The 22413-nt window shown below is 45.0% G+C and overlaps 1 protein-coding gene across 1 annotated transcript; it reads right to left on the bottom strand.

The window, feature by feature from the left end:
- Positions 1-1130: 1130 nt before the first annotated feature.
- Positions 1131-18499, bottom strand: LOC310634200 (cytochrome P450 2C20-like; the record flags this gene model as incomplete). The annotated part of the gene is made up of 9 exons (XM_083352348.1): positions 1131-1463; positions 1571-1712; positions 2062-2249; positions 7685-7826; positions 13376-13552; positions 15003-15163; positions 16370-16519; positions 17662-17824; positions 18326-18499. The coding sequence occupies 9 exons, from the start codon at positions 18497-18499 to the stop codon at positions 1261-1263; spliced, it is 1500 nt and encodes a 499-aa protein (XP_083208474.1). The 3' UTR covers positions 1131-1260.
- Between the last annotated feature and the right edge of the window lie 3914 nt (positions 18500-22413).

Raw genomic sequence — 22413 nt, 5'->3', positions numbered from 1 at the left:
ATGGCTGGCTCAGAATTTCTAGGAGCTGAAGTCCACGAGTCATAAAAAAGAGCCAAGATTTACCCCTCCAATAGGCTTTTGAAAGCCAATAATAAAGGGAGGGTTTTGGGGGGGGGTTGCAAAAAAAACGGTTCCGGAACGCCGTTCTGAGCGTTCTATGAGAAAAAAAGCCCTGATACTGGACAACAGAAAATATACAAGCAGCAATCACAATTGTTTCCTACAGCCGAAATTTAACCAAGTGTTCTGTACCACCTGCTACCGGCCCTGCAGCAAAAGCAGGGACAACCCCTTTACAAATGGCAAGAGGCTGGAATAAAGCCTGCCAAATTTATTAACATAAAACAGACCAAGACAAGACACCAACCATGAAACAGGAGCTATGAAACAGGAACTATCCAAGCGGTTGCCTTCAGCAAACCAGCCCTCCCACACATTCCCCTTAAATACAGTTCAGAGCGTGGCCTCTCTCTGCCTCCTTCCGAGGTGCCCCATTGTGTTCCTTTGTTTACTCCTGATTGACTGCCTCCTGCGTCGGGCGTCCTTGAACAGGGCCAGCTGTGGGTCATCTTCATCCACGCTGTCAGGCTCACACAGCTGGGTCTCCGTCATGACCAGGTGGGAGGGGCCTGGCTGAGGGCTCTGCGGAGCCTCAAAGCCATCATCAGCAAGCTCTTCAACACCCCCCTGCTCCTCCTCTGAGTCGTCCGACTCAACTGCCGAACCCACAGGCTGACCCTGAATCACAACACCAAGAACCTCACATCCAGTTTGCACCACAGGCCTCCAAACCCTCAACAATTTACAGATGATAACGGCCAGCCTTTTTTCCCCTCCCCTAAAGTTTGAGCTAAATTCCAAGATAACTGCCCACTCTAGGGCCATTCAGAACATAGTAAGGCCAGCCAACTCTGTTGCCACATCGACACTCAAATTTTGGACGAAGACAGATATATTGCAGACTGACTTGGCAATCAGCAGCAATAGCTGGAGTCCAGGGTCTCATAAGCTTTATTTATTTATTAATATAGATCAGCAAATCTAATCTGTAGGAACAATTTATAGGATACAATAAGTGCCAGGAAAAAAGGGGAGGGGGAAGATGAAAATGGGGGGGGAAGAAAGAGAAAGAAAGAAAGAAAGAAAGAAAGAAAGAAAGAAAGAAAGAAAGAAAGAAAGAAAGAAAGAAAGAAAGAGAGAGAGAGAGAGAGAGAGAGGAGTTGTCACTCATCGTGATCTTGGCTTCTTTCCTCGTCTTAATTATTGAACACAAGTGTCCACTGAACGTTTAACAGCTCGTATGAGTGGGTATTGATTCTTATTTTGGAAGTCCTTAAAAGAAGACATTACATCTGTGTCTTTGGAGTCCTTAACCAAATAGAAGGTGAACTTCTGGAGCAAAGTGGTGAAGAACAGGAAGAACTCCGTCCTAGCCAGAGCCTCTCCTGGACAAGCCCTCATCCCTGAAATAGCAAACAAGAAAACAAAGCTTATTCAAAGCTGATCAAAGGATAACATGGATCAGGCAAGCATATGAATTGGTAATACTATCTGTCCCAGAGGACTATACCTGCTGAGAATGGCATGAAAGCATCTCTTTTCCTGAACTGGCCCTTTTCATTCAAAAAATGATCTGGGTTGAACTTCTCTGGAGTCTCCCAATGGAGAAGATCACAGTGTACTGAGCAGAGGACTGGCACAACAGCCATGTTCTAGAATAAGGACGTAAACAAAAAAATGACATTAATTGGTGCTACTTCATCCAGAGAATAAAGAGCCTCACTTGTGTCAAATAAAATAGCCCAGCAGGGAGCAATCTGAAAACATTCTGAAATGGAATAAAGGGAGAGAGATTTGGTTTAATTAATTAATTTATTAAATTTGTATACTCCCCATGTCAGTATCCAAGATGACGCTAGGCTATTCACAATGCCATAAATAATGCATATTAATACATACTTATTCAAACTGTCTTGAATATGAAGGATCTTTGACTATATACAGCCACCTATTTTTTCTTCTTCTGCAGAATATCTTTACCAGTAATTATTATTGCCACACCTTGGGAATGTTGTAACCATGGAATTTTACATCACAAGTTGTTGCCCGTGGAAGGCTCTCAAAGCTCCCAGTCTGAATACGTTGAACCTCATAGATCACAGCATTTGTGAAAGGCATCTTCAACCGGTCTTCCATGCTTGGAGTGTGATTTGTACCCACTACCTCATCAATCTCTTGTTGCACCTTAGCTGTGAAAAAAAACATATTGAGATGAGATTGACAACCTTTTATTGTATTGTGATAAACTGGTGATCACAGTTTACACAAAATACTAGCAAAACTATACTTGAGATGCCTCAGAAAAGAAAAAATAACCGATGCATGGAAAAATGCTGAAGTGATTCTTATACACAGGAAAAGGGCCCAAGATGATTTAAAGAACTTGCCCAATAAGCCTTCTTTCACTCATTGACAAGGTTTTCACCAAGATAATAGCAAAAAGAATATTGAGCACATTAAGTGATGTGCAGCATGCAGGATTCAGAAGTGGTTACAGCACAATGGATCACATCCAAGTTGATCATCAAGTCAATGAAAAGTACAACAAATACACCATGCCTCTGTGCATGGCTTTCATTGACTACAATTTCATTGACTGCAACTCAGAATTCCAGAAGTCAATAATTAGGGCATTGCTCAACCAAGGCATAGATACCTCTTACATAAATTACTACAATCGATATATGAAAAACAATGGCAACAATTTGTCTTAACGATCTTAAAGTGGAAATCAACATAGAACAAAGTGTAGGACAAGGCGATACAAAATCCCTATTCTTGTCTCAGCCTGCCTTTAAGAAGTATTTTGCAAACTAGACTGGGCAAAAAATGGAATAAAAATCAGTGGTGCTTATTTAAATCACTTAAGATTTGCAAATGATATTGTTCTCTTCTCACAAGATCCAGAAGAGCTACAAAGAGACATATGAGAGCTGCACAAAGCAGGAGAAGCATTTGGATACACACACACACACACACACACACACACACATCTGATGAAGAACTAGATATAGTAGACCATTGCATATACCTTGGCCAACGGATGTCAATGGACAGTGATACAATAAAGGAAATTGATCAACATGTTAAATGTGGTTGGTAGGCATTCAGCAAGCTAAGTATAATTTTCAAGAACAACCTCCACCTATGCCTAAAGAGAACAGTTTTTGATCAATATGTACTACCTGCTCTAACATACGCTAGTGTAACATGAACACTAACCTCACAATTGATACAAAAGCTACAAGTGGTGCAAGGAGCCATGGAAAGATACATGCTCAGCATTATAAGACAAGATAGAAAGACCTGCATGTGGATTAGAGAACAAACAAAAGTATATGATATCATCAAGAAGAGTAAAAGAACTGAAATGGAAATAGGCCAGTCACATAGCAAAAAGAACTGATGGCAGGTGGACCAAGGCAGTCATAGAATGGATCCCACTTGATAAAAAGTGTCCATGAAAGAGACCTAAAACAAGACGGATCAACAACATCAGCAAGTTTTGTGGGCCCAATTGGCAGGACTGTATGGGTGTTTGACTGTAATAAACTTGAACTTCATCCTGCAGTGGATAGAGAATGGTAAAAATGATGATGAGAATGAATATTATGTGCCAGCAGAGTACAAACAATTTATTCCTTCAAAAACCTCAAGGTTCATTTCCAAAGAAGGAATGCTTCAGGATATAGCTGTCAATCAATTTTACGGGGGTATTGTAGATTAAGATTAATATATTGTCACTGCTTATAGCAGTATGGTTCAAATGTTAAGGATGCTATCTTGAGTTAAAAGGATGTGGATTTATACTGATACAAAGATGATCCTTAAGAAAAACTATATGATATTAAATTTATCATTCATACTAGGACTCTATAAAGTAAGTACTCAGTTAATTAATTGATCCTCCTTAAGGCTGTATGAGGGAAAAGACTGCTGTTGTTAAAGCATTCAGTCACATCTTGCCTCTTCATGATCTAATGGAGTGGTCCCCAACCTCTCTGGCTCCATGCTCAAGTGAAGCCTCAAGCACTCACACCCTGCTTGCACGGCCTGGTTCCCAACAATACTAGTCCAAGGAGTCAGCATTGGGGACCCTTGATCTAGTGCACAGGTCGGCAACCCGCGGCTCCGGAGCCGCATGCGGCTCTTTGAGCCGGCCCATGCGGCTCCCAGGCCTCCTCCCTCTTGAAAAAAAAAATGGTACTAAAAAAACTTAATCAATTTAAACTTCTCACAAAAAAACTTGAAAAGTTTAAATTGATTGGTTGGTTTGTGGGACCGCCCACAAACCTTTGTTTTTTTACTGGCAGAGTGGAGGAAGAGAGGAAGAAGTAAAACGTAAGTAGATCTGCTTCTTCCCCCCCCCGTTCCCTCTCGTCGCCGGGGCTAGCAGCCCCGACGAGCAAGAAGGCACGCTTCGCCCGCCCACCCCCCCGTTGGCTCCTCGTCGCCGGGGCTGAGAGCCCCGGCAAGCGAAAGCCGCACTTCGCCCGCCCGCCCGCCTCCCCCTTTGGCTCCTCGTTGCCGGGGCTGAGAGCCCCGCCGAGCGAAAGCCGCATTTCGCCCGCCCGCCCTCCCCGTTGGCTCCTCGTCGCCGGGGCTGAGAGCCCCGCCGAGCGAAAGCCGCGCTTCGCCCGCCCGCCCGCCTCCCCCGTTGGCTCCTCGTCGCCGGGGCTGAGAGCCCCGCCGAGCGAAAGCCGCATTTCGCCCGCCCGCCCTCCCCGTTGGCTCCTCGTCGCCGGGGCTGAGAGCCCCGCCGAGCGAAAGCCACACTTCGCCCGCCCGCCCGCCTCCCCCTTTGGCTCCTCGTCGCCGGGGCTGAGAGCCCCGGCAAGCGAAAGCCACACTTCGCCCGCCCGCCCGCCCGCCTCCCCCTTTGGCTCCTCGTCGCCGGGGCTGAGAGCCCCGCCGAGCGAAAGCCGCACTTCGCCCGCCCGCCCTCCCCGTTGGCTCCTCGTCGCCGGGGCTGAGAGCCCCGCCGAGCGAAAGCCGCATTTCGCCCGCCCGCCCTCCCCGTTGGCTCCTCGTCGCCGGGGCTGAGAGCCCCGCCGAGCGAAAGCCGCACTTCGCCCGCCCGCCCTCCCCGTTGTCTCCTCGTCGCCAGGGCTGAGAGCCCCGCCGAGCGAAAGCCACACTTCGCCCGCCCGCCCGCCTCCCCCTTTGGCTCCTCGTCGCCGGGGCTGAGAGCCCCGGCAAGCGAAAGCCACACTTCGCCTGCCCGCCCGCCTCCCCCTTTGGCTCCTCGTCGCCGGGGCTGAGAGCCCCGCCGAGCGAAAGCCGCACTTCGCCCGCCTGCCCTCCCCGTTGGCTCCTCGTCGCCGGGGCTGAGAGCCCCAGCAAGCGAAAGCCGCGCTTCGCCCGCCCGCCTCCCCCTTTGGCTCCTCGTTGCCGGGGCTGAGAGCCCCGCCGAGCGAAAGCCGCATTTCGCCCGCCCGCCCTCCCCGTTGGCTCCTCGTCGCCGGGGCTGAGAGCCCCGCCGAGCGAAAGCCGCACTTCGCCCGCCCGCCCTCCCCGTTGGCTCCTCGTCGCCGGGGCTGTGCGCGCTTCCCCACCTTCCCTCTCGTCGCCGGGGCTTGCAAAACGGCGGATCCAGCCTCTGCCGGCGGCTTGCAAAACGGTGGATCCAGCCTCTGCCGGCGGCTTGCAAAACGGCGGATCCAGCCTCTGCCGGCAGACACGCTTGCAGAACGGCGGATCGAGCCTCTGCCGCCAGCAGAGGCTCGATCCGCCATTCTCCAAGCGTGTCTGCCGGCAGAGGCTCGATCCGCCGTTTTGCAAGCCGCCGGCAGAGGCTGGATCCGCTGGTGCACGTTTTGCCTCTCTCGCCCGGTGGAGAAAAGGGGGCAGCGGGAGCCTCTGGGTGCCCAAGCCACGCCGGAGGATCTCCAACGTGTGTGTGTGTGTGTGTGTGTGTGTGGCGGGGGGAAAATCAAATTGGATCTTTTTATTGATGTATCCTACTTTTATTTGGTATTAGGTTTTTATGGATCAATTATGAACACCCGGGGTCCCTCTGCGACTTACGGGCGAAATATCTAACTTCAGAGCCATCCTCTCCAGCTGCGGTGGCCCGGGGGAGGGCAGCGCGGGGCTGTAGGTACTCAAGATAGTTGGGGGGGATCCAACCTGCCGCGGGGCGTGGGAGTGGGACTTTAGTCACGGACGGCGAGAGGAACCTTCGGAAGGGGAAGCGGGAACGAAGAGAAGATGAGGGTGGAGCGATCGGGGAGCTGGTAACTCAAGTTCCCCGAGTGGCTTTCAGCACTGGAGAAAATGCAAAATCGCTCGAGACCAAACTCGAAGGAATCAGCTGCCGGTGGGAGCGAGGCGATCCGTGTGGTCCCGTGACAGCCAGTCGGGCAAGCAACGCAAAGAGCGGCAGGGCTTTATTTTTGCACCGTGGAGCTCCCCCTCCCCCCCAAACTCCCCCTCCCTCCCCCTCACTTCCCAGAGCTGAATAGAAGGCAGAGGCTCGATCCGCCGTTCTGCAAGCGTGTCTGCCGGCAGAGGCTCGATCCGCCGTTTTGCAAGCCCCGGCGACGAGAGGGAAGGTGGGGAAGCGCGCACAGCCCCGGCGACGAGAGGGAAGGGGGGGAAGCGCGAACAGCCCCGGCGACGAGAGGGAAGGTGGGGAAGCGCGCACAGCCCCGGCGACGAGAGGGAAGGGGGGGAAGCGCGCACAGCCCCGGCGACGAGAGGGAAGGGGGGGAAGCGCGCACAGCCCTGCCCCCATCCACCTCCAGTATGGATGGCTCTGCCAAAAGAAAAGCAGCCGAAGCAAGCCTCCCATTGAGAGAATGGGGCGGCGGAGGCTTGCAAAACGGCGGATCGAGCCTCTGCCGGCGGCGGAGGCTTGCAGAACGGCGGAGGCTCGATCCGCCATTCTGCAAGCGTGTCTGCCGGCAGAGGCTCAATCCGCCGTTTTGCAAGCCGCCGGCAGAGGCTGGATCCGCCGTTTTGCAAGCCTCCGCCGCCCCATTCTCTCAATGGGAGGCTTGCTTCGGCTGCTTTTCTTTTGGCAGAGCCATCCATACTGGAGGTGGATGGGGGGCAGGGCTGGTGCACGTTTTGCCTTGTTTTGCGCATGCGCGTGCGTGCATGCACGCGCACGCACATTTTGCGGCTCCCACTTTTTTGTGTTTGTGACGGAACCGGTTCTGAGTGGCTCTTTGCCTTTTTCCGGTTGCCGACCCCTGATCTAGTGGATATTATTTTACTAGAATTCTCTTCATGTAATCTCAAGATTTGATGGAAGCCCGGGTGTTCCAAGGGCTTGTTAGTTTAGCTGGGAAATAAAAAAACCCAAAACATTCTGTAAGAAGATCTTGGCAAACACTTCCCAAAACTTCCCAGGAAAACTGCAGAAATGCAGCTGCAATGAGTTTACTTTATTCAACAGCATCCTTACTTTATTTTTTCCAGGATTAATACTGGAAGCCCTAAAGCAGGGCTCTTCAAACATGGCCCTTTTATGACTTGTGGACTTCAATTCCATTCCTCAGCCAGCATGCCTGGCTGAGGAATTCTGGGAGTTGAAGTCTACAAGTCATAAAAGGGCCAACTTTGAAGAGCCCTGCCCTAAAGAGTTGACACCTTTATATATTTGTGGTTATTTCTGTACCTTGAATGTGTGGCAATTTAGCCATTGCTAGGATGCTGGAGAGCAAAGCATGGCTTGTGGTTATTGTCCCAGCAGTAAAGAGACCAAGCACAGTAATCACAAGATCTTCAAGAGTGTAGATTCCCTCAGATGAGTTCTGCTCCTGAAAAGAAAATAGAAAGGAAAACAGAAGGATGAAAATGGGGTTGATTTAAAGTAATTCATGAAACTCTTCATAGTGTCTCTCAGTTAAAGGAAACTTAATTAGACCTGACTAACTTTAGAATACATAGGAGAATTTTTCAATTGTAAAGCATTTATGCAATCACCATTTGATGCAAAGAGGAAACAACTTGTCTGTCTGATGTACCTATCAAATATTTACCACAAGAAATTACCAGAATTAAAGTGTCAACCTGAAGTAGCCGAAGGACCACTCGGGACGACAGGCTACTTAACTAGAAGTTTATTTAGGGCAAAAGACACAAACAGAATAACTTGCCCGGCTTTTATAGCCGGCAACTGTCAGTGAGGGCCAATCAGGAACGTTCATTTTGGCGCCGCGTCTATCCGGACCAATCCGCGTCATCTGCTCTTGACAGTTCAGGCTTCCGCATGGCTCGGTGTTTTGACAGCCGCGAGCTGTCAGTGGTTGCGCCTGCACCGAGCGGGGAACTTTGACAGCTGTCAAAGTTCCCGCGTGTTCTCCTGTCAGAATTGTTTCCCTCATCGTATAACCTGAATAACTTGTTAACTTATATATATATTTACACTGTTTACAGATATAATACACCCCTTACCCCTCCCCTGGAGCGTTTCCTCCCCCTTGGTCGTTGGAACCTGCCCATTGGTAGTCCTTAAGGTAGGTGGGGGCTCTTCGGTTCCTGTGGGAGCGACGTGGAAGTGGGGCGATGTCGGGTTCTGCCGGTAGTACGTTCCTCTGCTCCTCGTCCTCTTGGTTTGGTATTGGTAGTATTTCTGGGGGGGGTTGCAGATCGTGTTCCTCTGGCTGGGGTTCTGGGTTGTGTGGCAGTTGTCTGGGTCTGAGTTGGTCGATATGGCGGCGTAAATTGCCGTGAGTTTGTGTGGATATTAGGTAGGAAATGGGTCCTGTTTGTTTAAGAACTGTCCCTTGGACCCATTTGTTTTTATTAGTGTATGACCGTGCCCATATCATTTGCCCTGGTTTGAATGTGCGGTTTGGGTGGGGGTGCTCATTTTCTTCCGGGTATGTGTCAGGATGTAGTCTGTCGAGCCTCGTTATCAGCCTCCTCCCCCATCTTAGTTCCGCAGGGGATTTGCCCGTTGTTGTGCATGGAGTTGCGTGTTGTGACATTAGGAACTGGCTGAGTCGCCGCTGCCAGTTCCCCTTGACGAATTTTTTCAAAGCTTCTTTTGTGGACCGCACCATAATTTCAGCCATCCCGTTCGTCGATGGGTGGAACGGTGCAGACGTGATCAGCCTAATACAATTCATCATAGCGAATATCTGAAATTCACGAGAGGTGAATTGAGGTCCATTGTCTGAAACTATAGTGTCTGGGAGGCCGTGTGTGGCGAATATTTTCCTTAGGGCTTGTATAGTGGCTCCTGACGTTGTTTTTCTAAGGGGAGTGACTTCTAACCATTTAGAATAGCTGTCCACAACAATTAGGAAACTCTGTCCCTGGATAGGTCCTGCGAAATCTAAATGTATGCGTGACCATGGGTTTTTTGTAGTTTCCCATTTGTGAATTGGTGCTTGGGGTGGCTCGTTTCGTGTTGCTTGACAGGTGTAGCATCCGCCCACATATTTTTCTATCTCTTTATCTATGCCAGGCCACCAGACATAACTTCTGGCCATAGCTTTCATCTTGACAATGCCTGGATGTCCTTCGTGTAAGATGTCTAATGTTTGATTTATGTTCTTATTTGGTATTATAACTCGATTTCCCCAAAGCAGGCATCCCCTATGTGTAGATATCTCATTTTTCCTGCTAAAATATGGCTGGAATTGGGAGTGTGGGTTTTGTGCTGGCCACCCTGTTGTGGCCCATCTGAGAATTCTGCTGATTATTTTGTCCTTAGCTGAATTGTTAGCTATAATCCTAGCAGAAAGGGGACAGTCTGGCAGTTGAGAGATTGCTAGAATCAGTCCAGCTGGGGCTGGGTCTGAGTCCTTGCTTTGAATTGGCAGTCTGCTGAGGCAGTCTGCGTGTCCTAATTCTTTCCCTGGTTTATGTATTAACTGATAAGAATAGGCAGATAAGAATGTGGACCACCGTAGTATTCTCGGTGAGAGAATCTGGGGTGTTTTATTCCACGTGAATATTCCCAGTAGGGGTTTGTGATCTGTGAATATGGTAAAGGGTCTCCCATAGAGGTAGTCATGAAATTTTTTAACCCCTGCGACTATTGCTAGGGCTTCTCTGTCTATTTGCGCGTAATTCCTTTCTGGTTTTGACAGGGTGCGTGAGTAGAAGGCTATTGGTCTTTGGGTGCCGTCCTTGTATAAATGGCTTAACACTGCCCCAATTCCATAGGGAGATGCATCGCAAGCGATGCATATTGGTACGTCTTCTCTGAAAAGGGTGATCGTTGAACTGTTACAAATAATCTTTTTTAATGATTGAAAACTATTTTCATGTATTTTGGTCCAGGACCAGGCAGTTCCCTTGTCCAGGAGCCTATGCAGAGGCTCTGCGATAGTGGCTTTGTGGGGAAGGAAGGCATGATAAAAGTTTAATAATCCTAAAAAGGCTTGGAGTTCTTGTTTATTCCATGGGCTTGGTGCTGTTTGAATAGCCCTTAGTTTCTCTGTGGTGGGGTGGATGCCTTGGCCATCTATTTTGTACCCTAGGAATTCTGTGGATGTGACTCCGATGGAGCACTTTTCCCGCTTAAGCTTGAGACCGGCTTCTCTGAGCCGGCTCAGCACAGCTGACAGTCTGTCAGCTAAGTTTGCTTCATTTTCTCCGGCGATGAGAACATCGTCGAAATAGGGGCAGACCCTGGGTATTCCCTTCAGGGTTTTTTCCATGATACCCTGGAAGATACCCGGGGCTGCCGATATGCCGAATTGTAGCCTTTTTACTTTAAAGGCACCGCGGTGGGTGACAATTGTCTGGGCTTCCGCGGTGTCATTTGTGACAGGCAGTTGCAAATACGCCTGCGTAAGATCGAGCTTGGCAAAAATGGCGCCTGAGCGGATGGAAGCAAACACGTCCCTTACCGCTGGCACCGGGTAAGCATGGGGGCTGAGAGCTAAGTTGAGGGTCGCCTTATAGTCCGCGCATAATCTTATTTCCCCGTTAGGTTTAACAGGGGTGACTATTGGGGTTTCCCAGCTTCCCCCCTCCGTCGGTTCGAGCACCCCGAGACCTACGAGGCGTTCCAGTTCATTCTCTATTTTTTCTTTAAGGGCAAAGGGTACTCTCCTAGCTCTTATTTTTATGGGTTGGATGGCTGGGTTTAATTGTAAGGAGATGGGGGGTCCGGTGTATTTTCCTAGCGTGCCATCGAAGACGTCTGCATACTTGTTGCAAACGGCTTCTAGGCTGGGTGATTGGACTGTATTTACCCCCGTTATGGCGATCCCTAAAGGCCCGAACCAGTTCAGCCCTATCAGGTTGGTGCGGTTCCCTGGCGTCACTAAGACTTCTAAGGGACCCTTGAATTTTTTGTACTCCACGGCAACCTTAGCCCTCCCTTCTAAAGGTATAGGGGTTTTTTGGAAATCAGCTAGGTGGACCTGGGTTTGCCTCAGGGGAATTTTTCCCTTGCTATGTCGGCAGATCTCCTGATATGTTTCAAATGAAATTAAGGAGACTGCTGACCCTGAATCCACCTCCATGAGGCAGGGCACTCCCTGAATTTTTACCCTGATCCTCACCTTTGAGCTTAGGCTGTGTACCCTGTCAATTGTTTCTACAAGGGCCCCTGGCGTTTTTTCTCTGTTGGCCCGGGTAGCTGGCCTACCTGGGGAATTGGCCTCCAGATCATTGATGTTGTCGCAGCCCCGGCTGCGGCACACCGGTTTGATGTGGCCGGTCTTCCTGCAATTGTGGCACTTAGCGTTCCTGAACCGGCAGCTTCCTCGGGCATGATTGCCCCCGCAGCTGGCGCAGGCGGCCCGTTGCTCGTAACGTGGCGGTGTCGGAAGGGGGTTCCTGGTTCTTCGGCGATCCGCGGTGTCGCTTCTTCTCTGTTGTCTGCGTTCCATTCTGCGCTGGAGGGCTTCCCCGTCGGTGAAGTCCACTGACTCGTCGCTGTCGCTGAGCGTTGCGCTCTCTTGGTATACCGTCACTGGGCTCTCCGGGGTCATGGTCGTCGGTTTCTTCTTGTGGTTATACTCGTAGGCCATGATCTCTCTGGTCAATTCTGCCAGGCTCATGTCGGGTTTGGATGTCAGCTTCTTCTGTAGACGCTCATCCCTCAAACCGATCACCACCTGGTCTCGGATGCGGTCCTCTAGGTCGGGGGAGCAGCAGTTCCGCGCGGCATGTCTGACCCCAGCGATGAAATTGTTTGCGGGTTCGTCTGGTCGCTGTCTCTTCTGTGCGAATTGTACCCGCCAGTACAGTTCTGAGCGGGCCGGCATATAATGCTTATTCAGCCGGTCTACCAGGTCCACGTAGGAGACCTCTGTGATGGGCACCGGGCTGAACAGCCCGACGGCAGCATCGTACACTGGGGGCCCGCTGATGTATAGGAGAGCGGCGGCCTTTGCTCTGTCGTCGGTGATTTTGCTGACGAGGAGAAACCCCTCGACTTGTCCCAGGTGTGATTGCCATCTCTCGGGATGGCGGGTATCAAATTCCCTCACACGGCCGAAGTTAGCCATATCGTCCGGTCCTGGATCTCGCTCCGTTGGAAGTTAAAACTTCCAGTGACAGCTCTGGCCGGGAACTCTCTTCCTCGGCCGTGACTTCAGCTCAGGAGCGATCCCACCCTCGTCACCAGTGAAGTAGCCGAAGGACCACTCGGGACAACAGGCTACTTAACTAGAAGTTTATTTAGGGCAAAAGACACAAACAGAATAACTTGCCCGGCTTTTATAGCCGGCAACTGTCAGTGAGGGCCAATCAGGAACGTTCATTTTGGCGCCGCGTCTATCCGGACCAATCCGCGTCGTCTGCTCTTGACAGTTCAGGCTTCCGCATGGCTCGGTGTTTTGACAGCCGCGAGCTGTCAGTGGTTGCGCCTGCGCCGAGCGGGGAACTTTGACAGCTGTCAAAGTTCCCGCGTGTTCTCCTGTCAGAATTGTTTCCCTCATCGTATAACCTGAATAACTTGTTAACTTATATATATATATATACACTGTTTACAGATATAATACACAACCTTTGACTAAGGTTGTTATTTAGAGCTGGACAAAAGCAACTCTTAAGCTGTATGGTGGGAAAACAGGATTAGATCTGAGCATAGAAGCTTGAATGTTATATCTGAGAGACTAATTCTAATAGAAATTGCTTCTGGAAGATGATTATCTTTATATCACCTATTAAGAGTGTATAAGATATGTAAATTAGCATTTAAAGCAAATGTCTATACTTATTAATTTTAATTATGTCGGGCATAGGAGTACATGTTAACAAATGGCAAATTAAAGTAAGAAATTAAAGAAGGGGGAATAAATATTTTCATATTCTTTCATACGAGGTGAACTAGTTTCATCTTAGATACATATTGGAGATATTCAGACAGTTATGCAGAAATGGTATCTATGCCTACTTTTTCCATTCTATGAAGGAAGCAATCAATATAGTCACGTGGGTTCTGGGGATCCAGTGTCTCCTTGTGAAATTCCACCTTCTCACGGATATAATCACAGACTTTTTCAGTCTCACCAAAAGACTTGAGATGTCGTCCCAAAAAGTATCCGATTGTTTTTGGAAAAGAATTGTACACCTGTGCAGAGTTGACATTAATCAGTATATGTTTTTGGACCATAATGGTGAAGGCTTAATGCCCCAAATATTCAGAGAGTAGCTTTTACTTGGACATTGCTAATTATCAAAGCTCAGCTAGGTGCCAAAACCAAGAAGACAAGTTCCACAAGAATTTCAGTAAGCTATCTTTAAGTTTAGTGTTGAGTAAATACAGTGTCTTGGGAACTACTGCATGGTAGGAATTTTTATTTATAATAAATTGATTAAAAAGGAGTATTTTTGAAAAGTCTTTTCCTCAGATCTTTCCTCACCTAGGCTGATTTCCACACAGGATATATTCTGTCAAGGGACTTGCCCACCATTTTTCTAGCCTCACCCCAGCTATCCCATGAAGGAATACTGATGAAAATGGTGATAGTTCTTGAAGCAGGGAGGAAAGAAGGACATAAGAATAGGGGAAATGTCTAAAAATACCATGATTAGAAGAGAGGCACCTGTGCATAATTTGATATGATGATTAGTACTGCTAATATTATTTATAGTTAAATATGTAACATTGTACTTTTAAAAATATTATAATAATATACCTTTCAGTTTGATCATAATATTGATATTCCTCTTATATCACAAACCTAATGGCTTGGGGGGTAATGCTATTGTAATGGAAATACGCTTGAGAACTAAAGTTAACTTTTCAGTCAAGAGATGAAAAAATTAAGTGAAACATTACAATTAGGCGGAATCAACCCCTCCAGTGAAATTCCATGTTTGGCCCTTCCTGACTAGTTAAGAAATAGGCAAGTCCTAGAAATAAGCAGGTCAGAGACCAAAGCAGTTATAAGAGAATGAAATGATCCCATGGGAAATAAGTCCAGCCAGAAAAGAAGGTTTGCTGAAAACCAATTTATATTTTGATGGCTCAGTCTTGCTGGATGTATACATTTGACTTCTCCAGCTTAGTAGCTCATCACATCTACAGTAATTTTCACGTTCCTTATTTGGGATGTGAAAGATCCACTAGTACACCTGCTGCGGGCATCAAGTTCCTTTCGTCCAGTGCGCTCCCACAGTGAGGGCCTTCTCAGGGTGCCGCCGGTTAAAGATTGACGGCGGGTAACACCTAGGGGGAGGGCCTTCTCTGTGGGTGCGCCTGCCCTCTGGAACTAGCTGCCCGCGGAGCTTAGGACCGCCCCCGACCTTCGTTCATTTCGCTGGGACCTGAAGACCTGGCTCTTCGAGCTCTCCGGCCCAGGCTGAGAGTTTTTAATTGGGGTTTTTATATTTTTTCAGGGATTAAATTTAATTCTTTTTCATTCTTTTTAATTTTTGTATCAATGTTTTAAGTACCCTGTAAACTGCCCTGAGTCCTTCGGGAAAGGGCAGTATATAAATCCAATAAAATAAATAAAATAAAAATAAATAAAAATGAGTGTTTATGGTAGGAAGAGCATCAGAGAGGAAAAACATACCAGTCCTAGGAAACCAGTCGGAATTCTTTGTTGAGACTCCACAATCTGTTGATTCTCTATGAAGATTTGATCTTTGTAATCAAATCGATTGCCAAAGACAACTGCACAGATCACATTAGAAATAGCACTTGCAAAATTTCTTCTTGGGTCAAAAGGCTGCCCTGCAACAAAGGCCACAGACATTTATGGGAGGGATCAAAGAATGGGATCTTCCCTTCCACAGTTCTCACCACAGAACTGCAACAAAAAATGATTTGGGTCAAAGAAGTAATTCAAAGATTTTATTGGTATTTTTTAATAAATAATATTAAATAGAAGAGCCTATACATAATTAAATGAAAACATAAACCTTATTACCACTAGAGTTTCTTCAAAGTCTTGCTGTCTTCTGTCAATAATTGTTCTCTCACTCCTTTCTCTGCCATTTTCTGTTCATGGTGGGGGGTTTTCCTCCCTGTCCCTTCCCTTAGAAGTTTCTACTTCCAGTTTTAACTCTCCCGACTGTCTCTTCTAATTTCTTTTTTCTCTATATATTCTTTCTTTATTAAAAATAATCCTATTCTTTTCTTTCCATTTCTTTTCCCTTCTGATTCCAGAGATTTGTCTATTAAGTCCATTAATGATTATATTCAAAAGAGGCACAAATCTTAGAGGAATGCTATTTATGACGATTCAGTCCAGATCCACAGTGACTTTCAGATCTCCACCCTCATGCAAACTGCCTATTCTCTCGTCATACCTATAAAAGCAAGATGTTATCCATGTTTCCTTTCTAGCCTTAGATTATCTATGTCATTCATCCATAACTTCTTTTGCTGGCTGTTGAATTTGCCTGATATATAATCATGTTCAAATGATCCAGGCATTTCAAATGGGTATAAAGATTTATTGTAAGCTTAAGCTCTCTACAAGAATCCGAACTACTAATGGTCAAAGGAAATTATCAGGAGATAAGAGTAGAAGGATTCAAGGTAGGCTGGGCATAGATCTCTTATGGGCACGAAGGGACTCATGACTGATTATTTGTTTGATCCCTCCCTTGGGGTCAGCCTGGTCATCTCCTACAATAGCCATAATTCAAATCCATGTCACCTCACAGATCTCCATCACTCATGCAGTTGATTCTTATCCATATTTTCCTTACCTCATTTAGTTTACACACACACAGACAGACACACACGTGTGTGTGTGTGTGCGTGTATGTAAGTTTTTCTTTATTTTATGTAAAGCAGAGAGGACTTGAGTTTCAGTTTAGAATTTTCCTGTAACTTCACATAATACAACTAACAGTTTCATGTTTTAAAAGATAATAGTCATCCTGACATGATTCTTGTGTTGGAGAACAGGTCTCAGTTTCTTTAGAGGACCTTTTTTGGCAGCTATTTCCTCCACCAGACAAAGGGCTTCCTCCTGCACCCTCTCAGACATTCTTTTCTTCCCCATCCCAAAATCTCGCAAGGTGGACAGTGTGAACTGTCGCAGCTCCCTCAATTTCTTCATATCATTTGTACCAAATCCTGAAACAAAAGACACCAAAAGGATCATAATGTTGGTCAATTCTCAGCTTTTGTGGAAGAGCATGTTTAGATACAATATATCAGGCACTTTCCTTTTTCAAATCTTTGTTTCAATCATAGTTGAAAGAGGCTAAAAAGGTAAAGGTAAAGGTTCCCCCACACATGCGTGCTAGTCGTTTCCAACTCTAGGGGCTGGTGCTCATCTCTGTTTCAAAGCTGAAGAGCCAGCGCTTGTCCGAGGACATCTTCGTGGTCATGTGGCCACCATTTTCAGTAAGCAGAAGAAAATTGGAGTCATTTTGAGTTGTGGATTTTATTTTATTATTATTATTATTTGCCGTAGAGCTTTACTGATAAAAATAAGTCACTTCCAATTACTTATGTACTAGCTTGCTTGATTGTGTGCTAACAAGTTACTCTCAACTCTTAGCTATCTTTAGATTTCCTCCAACACAATCTATCCCTAACCTAATTCTTCAGGACTTGTAAGGATACATTTATCATCATTTTAACCGAGTTCATTGACATTGCAGATGGCCATCCTCTTCCTTTTATCTTTCTCACCATTATAGCCTTCTCTAGAGAGCTAGACTTTTGAACCACAACCCAAGAATGATAATTTTAGTCTGGTCATTTATGCTTTGAGTGGAAACACTGAGCTGATTTGCTCAATGAGGTATTTGTTTCTTATTCTTGGCTGTCCACAATATTCTCAGAGATCTTGTCCAATATCAAAACTATATTCTTTCAATATTCTTTCTATCCTGTTTGAATAAATAAATAAATAAATAAATAAATAAATAAATAAATAAATAAATAAATAAATAAAGTCCAAATTCCCAAAGTATCCTCTTTGAGAAGCATTTTTTCTGCCTTCCCAAAGTTTAGAGGTGAGATTACTTTTTTTTTGCATGTAAGGAACAACCAAAGCAGATTTCAGAAGTGATCAGTGGTAGCGAAATGGTGAAAAAAAGATGTTCGTTCCTCTTCAAAAAGCATGACAGATCAACCTCTTTACAAAACTTCATTTCAAGTGAAACTTTCATAACTATCAATAATATTAAGAGCATTAAAATAATTTAAAATTACTTACAGTAAATTAAAAAGAGCAATAACAAATAAGGAAATAAAATAAAATCAACCTTTATTTTGGATCATTCGTCTGTGAAAGGTCATATGAGTTCGCCCACCAAATTCTTCTGCTTGATTTATCAAAGCATCTTTTACCACCTCATATCCACAAAGAACAATCATTGGTTTTGATCCAATCCAGACAGTAAATATAGGTCCATACTTCTTCATAAGCTAAAGGTAAAATTAGATGAAAAGCAAGTTAATTAAACGATAAAGCATTTTTTGGTGAAATTATTCTAAAGCATGTTTGAAATAGTTCTTAAATTCACCATTATTAAATCTAAGCTTTAATAATTCTTAATATCTACAGGGTACATCAATATGATTGGATAAATTGCATGTATATCCTGGCTGGTGAGATGATGGGAATGAGATAATCACAATTTTGACTGTATAATAGATTTCTGCAAGTAATTTGGTACTGGAAAACATATGATAGCAAGTTTTTCTTGTAACCACATATTTTAATGAACTTTTTAACCTCCACTGTGTGTTTATCAGACTGTAACTGTGACTTTAAATTAAAATTCCTACTGAAGATGCACAAGAGCCCCTAACAAAATTGGACTCTTATAGAGGAAAATCATACTCCTTAAACTAGGGAAATGTGGATATATCTTTCAAAATAATCACCTGAAAAAGCAAAGAAGTACAATAGGTACCTAATCTTACCTTTTTATAGGTTTTATACAGAGGTAGTACATCTTGCTGCAAGAGGTTCCCCAAAATCGGCCATGGAGTAGGGCCAGGGGGCAGCTGCCCTTTTTTCTTGTACATTTGGAAAGATGATAAAAGGGTGAAAAGTATACAGAGAAGAAGCAGAACTCCTGCCCATGTCAGTTCCATCCTCTCCTGAGTTGTTTTCCTCTTCAAAAATCCAATAAGCTGTTTAAAGGAGAGAAGATTGAAAGAAGGAGACCAACTGAATCCTCAATCACATCTAAATTCTTCACTTTCTCTAACCTTTACATACCTTCTTGTCTATATTCAGCTCAAACAATTCTTTCCCCTCTATTAGTATAGAAGAGATACTTATCAACACTCTTATATTTGGATTGTGCACAACGAAGGCTAAATAACTCATTTTAAGCATGTGAAACAGTAATTAATTAACTTTTGCTCATTGAACCATGTTTCTTTTTCTTTCACTGGGTTGTCACAGTCCTGAATTCAGTATAGATCATAAATAAGTACAATGTTGTCATGACCTTTAACTGGGCGAAATGGTCCATCATGGGGCAATATTTTTTGTAAATGAAGGCAAATATATGTGTCCCAGGATAACATCACCTGTATCTCCTATAGTCACGTTCAATGTTTGGATGAGCCCACGTTGTAATGATGGCCAAAAGGACTTTTTCACCTGTAATTGATTTGGCCACTGTTGTGTAGTGTGTTTCTTGGAAGCAGGAGGCGAGATGAGAGGGTTCAACCAGGAACATTGCTTTATTGTAGTAACAGGAACAGAACTGAGAACAGAGGTTTCTACGCAGCTACTTATACAGTTGGCCACTAGGCAGCGGGCCAATAGGTTTAAAAGAACCTATTCCCGCCCCAGAGCCAACCAATTATTGTCCTGGAGACTGCATGTCAGCAACCGTTTCACAATCTCAAGCAGCATTCAAAAACATGTGAAAACAGTTCAAGTAAAAGGCCCAATACATTATACCCCTCCCCCCTAGAATGTACAAACATTATTAAAATTATATGAGAATAAAGTCTTGTAAATATGGTAGTGGTCTGCGAAACCTTGCAGATTGCCTAGGGGATCCAGGCAACTCCCGGTCTACCAGCTTACCCACTGGGCTATGACAACCTCTGCAGACTGATGTGATGTGGCCGGTCTTTCCACAGGCTTGACATGTGGCTGTCCGGATCCTGCAGTCTGCTCGTTGGTGGTGGCCACCACAGCTTGGACACTGAAGGAAAGGAACCGCTTTGTAAGGAGTCTTCTGTTCCTTGTCATGGTGCCATTAGATCTTGTCAACTTCATGGTCGAAGTCAATGTCTTCTGGAAGTTTGTTGTCCTCGTGGTGGATGGCTTCCTCATGCTGAGTGCTTTTGGCAGGCCACAAGGCCTTCACGGCTCCGGTGGCGGTTTTGTCTGCCATGGTTTCTTTCAAAGCTTCCTGGAGCGAGAGAGTCTCTTTTGCAAAGAGTTTCTGTTGTAGCTCTCTGCTCCAAAGTCCACAGATGAGTCACTCTCTGAGCCTTTCTTCTAAGTCTGAAAATTGGCACAGGTGTGAAGCTTGTCTCAATACTGTGATGAATTCCATTGCCATCTCTCCGGGTAGTTAAAGCCGTTGTTCAAAGGCATGCCTCCATGCTACCACTGACAATTTGGGCTGGAAATGGTCGCCGAGCTGCTTCTCCAGGTCCATGTAAGTAATGGACTCCAGCTGCGCCGGTGCAACCAAGTTCTCCTCGATATCGAAGGTTGCAGGCCTGTAGACACAGACAAGTGTTGCAGACTTCAGGCCATCTTTGGTGACTTGGTTGGTGTGGAGGTAGTTTTCAACTCTCGAGATGTAGGATTCCCATCTCTCTGGGTAACATTAAACTCCCCAAGCTTTCCGACTTTCGCCATCTTCGGGAAGTCTTTGCGGCTTGGGCCTCTCGTTGCCTTGTCCTGCTTTTTCCGTAGGCCCTGGGACTGGTCCGCAGGGCGGGTGGTCGCTAGCATGGCTTGCTAGGCTGATCAAGAGGGGGGGAATGAGTTCCCTGCCAGGTGCTTTGCTGGCCTCATCCCCTAGTGACTTTCAGCTCTTCCGAAGAAGCAAAATCCCACCCTCATCACCAGTGTTGTGTAGTGGGTTTTTTGGAAGCAGGAGGTGAGACGAGAGGGTTCAAACAGGAACATTGCTTTATTGTAGTAAGAGGAACAGAACTGAGAACAGAGGCTTCTACCACCATTTCGCCCAGTTAAAGGTCATGACAACATTGTACTTATTTATGATCTTATACTGAATTCAGGACTGTGGCAACCCAGTGAAAGAAAAAGAAAGAGGGTTCAGTGAGCAAAAGTTAATTAATTACTCTTTCACATGCTTCTGTATAGTCAGCAAAAAAAGAGAGAGTGCTTAAAATGAGTTATTAAGGATTTGGATGTGGATCTGCAGATGGATTTTAAAATGTCAGGTTACAAAAATGATATGGAAAACAATGTTACACTGGATGTACTGCCTTATGTAATAATTAAAGGAGACATACAAATAATAAATCAGAAGTGTGATTTGAGCAGCTTTTTATTTTAGATTAATAAAAGAAGAGTCTTCAAATTTGTGTAATAGTTTCTGAGAGAAAGAAAATGATAAGAAACCAACATGCAGGATGCTATTTGAAGGGACTAAAGATCAAGCTTCTTAAAAGTAAAGGAAGGGAATGCAAAGGGGACTTATCTGGCAAGGTGTATACACACACACACACACACACACACACACACACACACACACAGATACATTAATTGCTCCCATTTGTTAGTTGTTGTCTGCTATGTTGTCTGATTTTTTCCAGATAGAACTAAGTAGAAATTAGCTTCTTTTCCCCCCACTCCCTGGATGTAGGGTTCCATACTTCCAAAGTGCAAGTCAGATTTTTCACATGTTTGTAACTAGGTAGGTTTTGGAAATGATCCATTCAAGTTTAACAAGCAGTAGTGTTGTGAAAGATAAGAATGTATAAAAGAAGACTGGGTTGTGGGATTGGGAGGAAGACAGTTTGAGGAGCAGCCATCACAACAAAAGTTATGTTTCTTTGGTTCAATATCAATTTTTCAGGAGCCTTACATCTACAGTGCTCATGCTAATTATTTCATTTATCCAGAAAAAAGCCAGATACCTTGCCTTTTGATTTTTTGTTATTTGTTATTTCCCTGGATTCTATCCTGACATGTAGAAAAATATGTAGAAAATCTTTCTATAAATGTGAATTCCTAACAAAATTATGAATTAGGTAAAATGCATATCCATACAGGAAAAACATGACAATAGACAAATATTTTCATGAAACATAAAAATGTAGGATGGAACAACCTAATATGAGAAAAAGGAGAAATTGAGAATAATCAATGATGGCTAATTTATTTACCATTAAATATAATCTATTTGGCAGGAGATCACATTCCTAAGATTAAAGTATATTAGAGGAATTGCTATTCCCTTCATTAAAAGGGAAAAAAATGTCTTGGTGATATTGTGTGAAAACCTTTACTGACTAGTCCATTTACTGTGTAAAACTGAACAGATGCCTGAAAATTGGAAAGAAAAAGATATGTTTAAGTGAGGACAAGGGTCATTTGTTGCAATCTTTTGTCAAGGAACATATACTTCCACTTCCTGTGTCATTTGTGTAAACTGTATATAGAAGGGAGAAGGGTATATGCAAAGGATTCCTAAGCAAAAGAAATCACCTGGAATTCTCCCAACCAGGATAATTTCAGATCTCAGATGTAGATTAGGATTTGATTTGATCCATAGTCTATTTGCAGCTAAAATAAAATCTTTTAAAAATGTAAGATAGTACATAACAAAATAGAAATACTATTAATGCCAAACTTTTAAAAATTATTTACTTTCCAGGGAAACTTTGTGTGTGTGTGTGTGTGTGATGTTTTATCATGGTTGGAGGACATAAAGTACCCTAGCAAGCCTGGCATAAGTTTGAACTGTTGTGTTGTATGTCAACAGCTATCTGTATTTTAATATGTCAACTAAATAAATACTTCTACTTTTTTGATTTCATGGATTTCTTACTTTTATTTT

Source organism: Vipera ursinii (genome assembly GCF_947247035.1).
Source record: "Vipera ursinii genome assembly, chromosome: 2".
NCBI classification, from domain to species: domain Eukaryota; kingdom Metazoa; phylum Chordata; class Lepidosauria; order Squamata; family Viperidae; genus Vipera; species Vipera ursinii.
This window is presented reverse-complemented; position numbering and strand designations above follow the sequence as displayed.